Raw genomic sequence first — 9,807 nt, 5'->3', positions numbered from 1 at the left:
CTAGTTTTTGTACGCGGGAGTGCGCGCGCACCCTGTTGAAGCTGTTTCCTCCATTTTATTTTTGGCCCACTTAAATGTTTACTGCTGCTTTTATCTGGGTCAAACTGTCATCACCTGCAAATACATATAACTGCGTGTCAGTCAAAATAACAAAGGTATGTCTTTATTAAACTAATAAATAAATAAACTAGTAATTAAACAGTTTTTTATAACTGAAAAATTCCAATTATGGCCAAAGAACCCTTTGTAGTTTATATCGATCATGATACCATTTTATCCTAATGTTTCTGATGTTTACATGTGTTTGGTATTTCTGATCCTTTTGTATATCCTTTTTTTTTGTTTGGAAACTAGACAGAAATTCACATGACTTACGGAAGTCTTATACATATATATATATATAAAATAAAGAAAGCAGCTCTTTTCCAATTATACTCCATTAGTTTACCTGTTCTGTGCCCGAGATTGTAACCATTCTTTTTTTTTTTTTATCAGTTTAGTTTTCTTTGGCAATTGGTCTGCAACCCATAAATGGCAGTTTTCCATCTGCTAAAAAACTTCATCATCCACCTTGTCACTGAAAGGTTATTTCTACCTTTAATTGTCTTGATTTCATTCATGAAGGTTATATTTGAAAGATTATCACTCACTCAGTCCTTTTTAACAGTTGAAATACATTTAAAGAGGCAATGCAGCCCATAAAATGGACATGAAGTCATGTGTATATCTGCACTTTAGAACTCTTTGAAAAATCTACATACATGATTTTACTTTTAATGCCTGTGTTAAAGTAGCAATACTAGAATATAACTAAATTATCAGTAAAAGCATTACATTTGTTTATTTATATACATGTAGTACAAGTATAGCACTTTACTGTATAGTATACTTTATACTGCATACTTATTATTATTATTTTTGTTTTCAGTAATTCAGGATGAGTACACTCCTTCACCTGTGAACCAACCAGGCTGTCAGTCTGGTCAGCAGATGTAAGTTTACATTTACTTCTTCAGGTGCATTAGGAGGTTTTGGCAGCTTAATTTTGTTGGAGACCTCGGATCACTTTTTCTTCACACCCATAATTTTCTCCTCAACTGAATATAAGCTTTGTTTTGCCTAATCTGAGAACCTTTACGACACCACACAACAATATTAAACTGTCCTAGTTTTCGTTTGTGAAAGGATGGAAAAACTGTAAAACAGCAATTATAACTTTAGTTTATAATGGGAATCGTTTATTATATGCACAAAGGTAGAAACAGTAGTTTTGCCAAACAACAGTACCCTCAAAATCCCCAAATTTCCTACCAGTTCAGTGTTAATGTTTTAAAATATAATCAATTATATATACATATATTTATAATAAATAACATTAACAATGAATAAACTTCTTTGGATATAATGCCACATGTATTTAAATTATTTTCTTCTTTGGTACACTGCCCAGTGATTGACACAAAAGCATCATCATTGTGGGTTTGTGTGAAAATTAGGCTAATGATTAGAAAGCAGGTAGTGCTGGAGAAGAGGGGGTAGAGGCAATTTGTCCATTTGATTTTGCCTTTGCTGCCCTAAACACTGACGAACTGACAGTCCACATAAAGCCATCAGGGCCGGGGGATCACCTGAGAACAAGCGAGAAACAAAAATGTTACTATTATGATCATTATGCACTGTAAATATAATTTTTTTTTGGGTATGTAAGACTATGATACTCACTTGTGGTACCGTTCAGGTAGCGTAGCCGTATGCTCGCTCCCCCTCTCACACTGCTCACCGCCGGGAACAGCTCCGACCCTCGAGGGAGGTCTTTGAAAGCTACACCAAGGAAGCTGCCATCAACAACAAATCCCAGAGTCCCTACGTCGGCATCCAGGACCAGGAGGATACGCTCAGGGATGAGGAGAGGGATTTCTGATACCTTTATGTTTTGCGAAGTGGAGGACTGTGGTCCAAAATCCTCTGCAGCCTCAGAGTGACGTCTCTTCCTTTTTTCTGGGTAAAGCCCGAGACTTTGGCCACCATGCCACAGCTGATTGGTTTTGAGCTCCCAGCCCCAGGACCCTGAATCCCCACCCACCAGGACATTGTACCCTGAGGCCTGCAGAGGACAGTCCTGCCTCGAAATACCCAAGACGGCATGACTCCCTCTGTGTTTGGGGCACCACATCACCTCCCAGACGTGAAGGCCATTCTTCACTCCCATCTCCGCCCTCGCCCCATCGCTGCTAAGCTCAGCAGGGGAGCGGGTCACTTCCTGTTTGCAGGGCGACAGCAGGAAGTGAGGAGAGCGTTGTACTGAGCTCCAGTGTGAGCGGCTGTCTCCAGGAGAAACTGGAGAGGAGTTCAGGGTGACTGCGAGGCGAGAGGAGGTTGGAACAGCCAGTGATGGGAAAGCTGATGATGAAGAGGATGGAGGACTGTCGGCTGCACTGCTGTACCTCCAGACTGACAGTAAGAGACCCATTGTTGCAAACAGCAGGGTCACTGCGAAGTGCTGTCAGATAAGAACTGTGAAGAACACTAGACAACAATGCATGTTTATACATGGCAAAAAAACAACCAAGTCAAGTCACCAGCTTTTTTGTGCCAAAAGTACCTAAAAATAGAACCTGTTGTATAGATGCTCAATGAACAAAACCCTTTACAATATTACATCACTATTATACAAATGTTTACGTGATAAACATTATGCATTGTCTTGGAAAATAGGGCTGCAACTAGCGATTATTTTCTCGATTAAATGATAAGTGGTTTGGTCTTTAAAATGTGGACCAGTGTTTCCCAACCCCTAGGGTGAAGCCTAAAATGTCTTGTGTTGTCCCGACTAACAGTCCACAAACCAAAGATATTCAGATTGTCATCATGGAGGAATGAAAGAATCAGAAAATATTTACATTTAAGACACTGGAATTAAAAAATTTGGGGGTTTTTCTTTATAAAAAGTGACTTAAAAAATGATTAATCAAGTACCAAATTTGTTGACGATTGATTTTCTGTTGATCTACAAGTCAAAATACAACCTATTTGTTGCGGCTCTAATGTAAACAGAATGTTGTAGCTGACCCAGATGGAGCTACTTCTAAGTATTTATCATACTGTTTACTGATGGTGGTTTCAATACATCATCACATTTGATATGCTTATTATTGGTTTTAAAAATCCCAATTCATAAAGTGGTGGTTGGATAGAAAGTAGCCTACAATAATTCCCTCTGAAATGTAGTGTAGTGGAAGTGTAAAGCAGTTTTGACATTAAAATATACAATATCCTACATCAAAACTATCCCAAGGTGTATTTTCCATTTCTGGATAAAGGAGAGTAGTAGAATATAAGGTAAGGTAGAGAAATATGATGGTTCAGGTTATGTCACCTGTTGGAGCTAGTCAGGAAAACAAGCAGTGTCCTAAATAAATCTTTAAATCTTACCAGCTGTGTTGAATCCTTCTCTGTGGTGGTTATGAGCAGGCAGTTCCCAGACATCCCGTGTGCGGCCCCGTCAGTTTATAGGAGTCCCTTATCAAGCAGCTCGCACGTCTTATCGCTTTTCGATAACGTAACCGCTCCGTTGGTGCGGTGATGCTTTTCGGGACGACCTCCGCGACGGGAACAGCACAGTCCAGTCCGACACAATTCAGAGTTGCAGACACAAGGACGAAAGAGCCATGACGTGATTGTAAACCGATGGAAAGCTGAAAAGAAAATCACGGGGAAATTACAGCTACATCTGTCTTGATTAATGCCACCGTCGGCCCGCCATCAGTTCCACTTATTCCCAAATTCAGGTATCTTGTCTTTTTATCGCGTCCGGTAATGGATGTAAACATAAATGGCGAAACACAAAAAGAGAATCAGACTCGGGCTTTTTACTAATAGGAAGAGAAAAATAAAATAAAATCCAAAGCGGCTCATTATTTCAGACAGCACATGCGCGTCAGGAGCAGCACTGTAATGTGTAATTAAGCCCTGGGCACTGTTTTAGAGAAAAAAAAAAAAAAAAAAAGTGACGTGGCCCACTGGTTCCAATTTTTGGGCAAAATAGATTTATAGAAATTAAGCCATTTGATTTTGTGGTGGAAAGAAGATAGTGGTTAGGTATGCACGTTAGAGTTATTGATGAATTAGATAACATGATATAAAATACTGAAAAACAATAAGTTCCTTGAGCCTAAGAGACAAATGCCTTGTTTTGTCTGACCAACACTAAATCGTCCCAAAGACGTTCAGGTCTCGATAATCACTAAAGTACAGGGAGAAAAACAACAAATTTAACACCAAAAAACAAAAGAGAATGTAGAGGCAATAAATTGTGGACCGTTTTTTAAAAAATATATAATTAAAAAAAACAAGTAGTTTACGTGGATTAATTTTCTGTCAATGAAACTTGATTAATCAACTAATAATTTCAGATCTAAAATTATAGTAAATTAACAAAAAAAGTGCACATCCATCAAATGACGAGAACAGAAATGATATAACTATTAATATTCAATTCTTACGGACAATGTATGTTCTCCCACCCTCTGTCCTACCTCATTTTGTTTGCATTATATGTCCATGTGTCCAGTCTGCAGCATTTCAGAAGCCTGCAGCCCAAAATGCTATTTCTTGTCTGTAAGACAATACTGAGGGAAACGCTGCCCACTGAGCTTTTTGCAGGAAAGCAGGGATGAAAGTGGGTCACATCATGTTATTTACTTTTAAGGAAGAAAATCACAGGGCTTCTAGATTCATTTTTATTGAGCTGATGAATGTGTTTTGTGTTGTAGGTTTGTTGGGTGAATATGAGGAGAGTGTCAGTCACAGACTTCTCTGACTTCAGTTGTCTCCTCTGCACTTAAAACTGTTGGGAAGATGGATAACTGACAGAATAATGACCACAAATATTCCAGAGATAATCTTAGATAAGGTATAAGCACCTACCTTACAATACAGACACAAGTACAGTCACAAAGGTTTTACAGTCCAGAACCATGGAACGAATTGGCTGTCTTTGATTGAAATTAGCACAGGTGATTTTGCTATGGATGGTCATGAAAAGCATTTATATGTTAGGATTATATACAATATGCCAGCTGTTATAACAAAAGGCAATATAAGTTTAAAACTTTTCTTTTCTTTTTATAGTTGATTTAATCTTACTACCTAACAGCAGTCCTGTCTATATGTGTCTGATTTGTATATATTTGTTGGTGTTGAGATTACCTGTACCTCAGTGGGCTTTGAATTATTCTGTGGCCATAACCCTGCACATGAGTGGAGTGATGGAGGTTGGTTTATGCGCTGCCTCTTTTTGTGCTCATGCATCATGATGTGGATCCAGCTGATGATGACTCATTACTTCATGTACCACCGGGGTCTCCAACCCGCAGCTAGCAAACTACCAGTAGTCCGCCACCCGGTTTTGAGTAGATCCCAGAAGGTTCGAACGAAATAAATTGGATAACCCAATGTCTCTTGGTAAATCTCTTTGCATTTCTGTTCAATCAAATTCACAGATATCTCACCCCCTTGTGACACAAAGCGATTCACTAATGTTCACAGGAATTTTTCAAGAGACTATCCAGCTGGAAGCGCTCTTTGAACAGAGAAGGGGAATGAGCTGAAAACCGCGCTTATAAGACAGCAGTCTCTATTTACCAAACCAACAAAGAAGGCCAATGTAGCAACATAGGCTTCGTTTAAAGTGGCGCACATCTTCACAAAGCACAAAAAACCTTTCACCAATGGCAGGATTGTAAAAAAGGCAACGACTGCGGTGACTGAAACATTAAATTTCGTCCATTATTGCCGATTTACAACTTGGTGCAAACACTGTGGCAGGGAGAGAGTCTACACTGGCTGCAGATGCAGCGGACCAGCTCAAACTGAACGTGGACAGGCGCAAATGGTTTCGATCCAGTGTGAGTCAATTGACTCCAGCAATACAGCCCACCTGGCTGTCTTCATTTGGATGGTGTTTGATTATTTTCTACAAATGAAGATTTTTGACCTTACTTCCACTGAAAACTACAACCAGAGGAGTTGATATTTACAATGTTGTGAAAAGGACATCTCTGTTCAAAAAACGACCCCTCTTAAGCAGGTGTCAGTAACAACTCGGGCTTTATTGCTCACTGCAAAACAGACCTGGACTTTGCTACATTTGTGAACTATCGTAACATCCATCAACAGGCTGCGGATGTAATGGGATTTGATCATGTCACGACACGACACCTGTTGTTAAGATTAACTCCATACGAGCAAGGCCAAACAACACGGGAGCTTTAAGCTGTTCCTGTAGGAATTTTCTGCTGAGTATGGGGATCTCCTTCTCCACACCGACATCAGGTGGCTAAGCATGGGTAAGATCCTACAGCGCTTTTTTTTTTCTGCTGCTGAGTGAAATTAAGGCTTTCATGCAATCGAGGGAGAAGGATACCACTCCGTTGTCTGATGCTGAGTGGCTATTTGATTTTGAGTTCCTGAGAGATGTAACTGAGAAACTGAATCACTTGAACCTACAGTTACAAGGTAAAGAAAAAAAAACATATGTAATATGATAGGTGCGGCTAAGGCGTTCAAAGCAAAGCGATCATTTCACATTTAGGAAGTGAAAATCTAGAAGTTTTAGCACTTTCCTCTCAGTCTCAAAGATGTTGAAAAGCCATGCAGTGTCAGCAGACTTTTTGAAAAGTATTGTGACCTACTGTCCAAGCTTGGGCTGGGGTTTGCAGAGAGATTCACTAACTTTGAGAAACTTGAGCCCTGTGTGACATTTATTGCCAACCCCTTCACGGAGGTGGACTTGGGTGAGATTTCAGGACAGATGGCTGAACTGTTCCATATCAGTCCTGTGAAGATGGAGGTTGTGTACCTCCAAAATGAAGTCCAGCTAAAATCTCAAAAGCATTTCTGGAAACTAGCGAAGTTACAAATCAAAGTAAACACTAATGACATTAGTTTTCTTTAATTTAGTTGAGACATTTTATAGTTCAAATATCTCTCTTATACCATCGTTTACTTTTTATAAAGTTAACATCACAAAACAAATTATCTGATGTAGCATAATGTCATTTTTCAACCTGTGTGTAAAAACCTTTTTTTTAATTTGCTACCACTTTCTTCCCACCTTTTCGATAACTTTACATTTTTGTTGTTATAACATGTTTTTCACAAAGGAGCAGACAAAATTAATTTGTAGGCACCAACTCCCGGCCTAGAAAAAAACAAAAAGAAGAACAGAGTCACAAATTGTTGATTAGAAATCACAATAACCTCACAGGCTCCTTTTATAAACTACAGGTGCTACATTAACTCAGACATAGCTGTGTCTGTAATTAGGTAGGTAGGTATTTACTTTATTAATGCCCGAGGGGAAATTTTTTAATTATGACTGGTAGTATTGACTTACACACACTGTAATTTAAAGAATAATAAAACAGTAAATATTTTCTGACAGAAATACCTTGATTACTCCAGGACTTCCAACAGTGCTGCCATTTATGCAGAATGGTGAAATTTTAAAATGCTATTTAACGTACAGGTATCATAAACACAACTTTCTGTTTGTGTGATTTTGGTCCATTAATTAACTAGTAGGATTGTAAAAGTTACAGACCAATGATAGTTTTGAAAAGAGCCTGTTCATCGCTGCACATTTTTCGCCTACAGCTGCTAACACTAGAGGCCCTAAAGAATCTGATTTTGTTGATATTATTGGGGATTAATTTTGCCCTTTTCTCACCACGTTTGTTCATTTTGTAGAAAATCAGCCCAGCAAGTACAAGGACCAGACCCAGCAGCAGCCCTGCTGTCCCAACCGCAATCTTATTCATCCCTGACTCAGGCATCGGGTCTGAAAACATATTTATCCCAAACACATTTACTTACTGTATATTCATGTTTATTAATATATCCTTCCATAACTCTGTCATAACAACAAGATGATTGTTGCCTCAGTAAAATAAATCAAAGTTAATTCAATCAATCCCCTCCACCTTCTCTTACTCTCTTACCCCAGTCATAAAGCTTGGGCTCCATGAGGCTGGCATGCTCCACCATGCAGCTGATTTTCTCTCCATGTTCGGGTGTAATCTCCAGATGGGAGTGGAGCTGGTAGAGCCAGTTCCCATTGGGAAGCTCCTCAGTGGATGTCACGTCAGATGTTACTTTCTTTCCATCTCTCAGCCAGGTCACTCTGATTTCTTTGGGATAAAAGCCATAAGCACTGCAGACGAGCATGCCTGGATGTTTGCTGCTCGCTGCCTTCACTGACCTCAGGTTGACATAGGGCTCGGCTAGAGGAGAATACCCAAAGACAAAACTGTTAAATGTCATTAATTAATCCACTTATTATGCACTTATAATGAGAAGTTTCTGTAAGACTTTAGATTACAGCCTTGCAATTTATTGTGTAAATATTTTTGTACATCTGATGTACCAAAGAAAATGAGGGGAAGAACAGTTCCAGTGTGACAAGTTTACTTATAAGAGGGACCTATAAATACAGGGTAATGTACACTTAATATGACATACTTACATAATTAAATAATTACTATCTTATTAATAGTAAAAAAAAGCAACAACAAAAAAAATGCCTTAGAAAAAATTGCTGAGGCTTGTTGCTTCAAAGGAGCAGTGTTTAGTGGCATCTAGTGGTTGCATATTGCAACTAACTGAACACCCCTCGCCTCACCCTCCCCTTCCAAGCATGTACTAGAATCTAAATTGATTGACAAAATGATTTGTAAAGGAGTATTTGTACAGCGTAAATATATTTCCTGATAAACTTTGATCATGTCTGTTTATGCTGTAATTTAGAAAATATGCAGTTTTATTTATTTCTAGGTCCCTCTTCAACACAAAGTTGTAACCCAGTTAATCTCTCATCTCTCACCTTCTTTCATTGTACTCGTACCCAGTAAGTATGACATAGACTAGACTAAGACATAGTAAATTTAATTAGAAGGCTTTGTAATCTGAAGCGTTATCAGACTTTCAGCTTTGATCAGAAAATCACCTGTTTGTGATAACAAATCAAAGATTTGTGGGAGGTGGGATTTGCACTTCTCTTCATCCTTTTTCTCTCGTTCCAAAAAACCTTTACTTTTGTTGAGTTCGTCGGCAACTTCCTTTCCTTTATCCGTGTAGCCGATATACTTTCCCAACGTGCTGTTGTATTGGCCTAGAAGCACCTTGTTGAAGTAGATTTGCTCCAGATAAACGTAATCAAGGGGCGAAGTGAACTGGCAACGAATCAAAGCATAAACATAGAAAGCACCTGTAACATGAAACAAACAAGTGTTTGGTGATGTACAAAATATTCTTGCTCATTACTTATTCACACACAACAGATGTTAGAATTTTAAAAAGTCAATACTTTTTGTCTTAAAACTGTAAGGCTGGGCAGTATCACTACTGTCTATGTTTTACTTTGACTGCAGCACAAACAACAACAACAGCTTTTTGTTTTAATGGTACTTACTTGCTCTTGAAAAAAGCAGGGACAGACACGACAGAGACAGGAACTTGTAAATATGCATGGTTGACAAACTAGAAAGGACAAACTGAAATGGGAACCAACACAATGTCACACTGGAAACACAAGGAAGTGAAGAATGGGATTGCTCAACGTTCTTATAAGCAGGTACGGTATGTCATATTACGTAGGCGTGGTTCCCTGGGTGGAGTTATTTGTTTTCACATTTAATTTTTTTGAAACATAGACAACGCAGTCACATGTTTCAAGTTTTCAATGCTATTCTGGGAATTTCCCCTGTCATTGTTCAGTAGTTATAGTTTGTCCAATTTCATATCAATGAA

At 38.7% G+C, this 9,807-nt stretch overlaps 2 protein-coding genes across 3 annotated transcripts; both read right to left on the bottom strand.

Annotated features, from left to right (window-relative positions):
* Window positions 1–1,222: 1,222 nt before the first annotated feature.
* LOC138194250 (SPRY domain-containing SOCS box protein 1) lies at window positions 1,223–3,963 on the bottom strand. 2 transcript variants are annotated; one of them, XM_069142838.1, is made up of 3 exons: window positions 3,433–3,963; window positions 1,723–2,500; window positions 1,223–1,628 (listed from the first exon to the last, which is right to left on the bottom strand). In XM_069142838.1, exons 1-3 carry the CDS (start codon window positions 3,484–3,486, stop codon window positions 1,498–1,500), a joined length of 963 nt encoding a protein of 320 aa, XP_068998939.1. In that variant the 5' UTR covers window positions 3,487–3,963; the 3' UTR covers window positions 1,223–1,497. The 2 variants fall into 2 exon arrangements, with proteins under 2 accessions (XP_068998939.1, XP_068998940.1); XM_069142839.1 differs by having other exon boundaries at window positions 1,723–2,526; window positions 3,433–3,961.
* A 486-nt stretch (window positions 3,964–4,449) lies between these two features.
* LOC138194249 (class II histocompatibility antigen, B-L beta chain-like) lies at window positions 4,450–9,575 on the bottom strand. The gene is made up of 5 exons (XM_069142837.1): window positions 9,470–9,575; window positions 9,005–9,265; window positions 8,001–8,282; window positions 7,730–7,840; window positions 4,450–7,201 (listed from the first exon to the last, which is right to left on the bottom strand). Exons 1-5 carry the CDS (start codon window positions 9,525–9,527, stop codon window positions 7,176–7,178), a joined length of 738 nt encoding a protein of 245 aa, XP_068998938.1. The 5' UTR covers window positions 9,528–9,575; the 3' UTR covers window positions 4,450–7,175.
* Window positions 9,576–9,807: the final 232 nt, after the last annotated feature.

Source organism: Embiotoca jacksoni, unplaced genomic scaffold (genome assembly GCF_022577435.1).
Source record: "Embiotoca jacksoni isolate LCO1_2020_lvr unplaced genomic scaffold, fEmbJac1.0.p SCAF_11, whole genome shotgun sequence".
NCBI lineage: Eukaryota > Metazoa > Chordata > Actinopteri > Embiotocidae > Embiotoca > Embiotoca jacksoni.
This window is presented reverse-complemented; position numbering and strand designations above follow the sequence as displayed.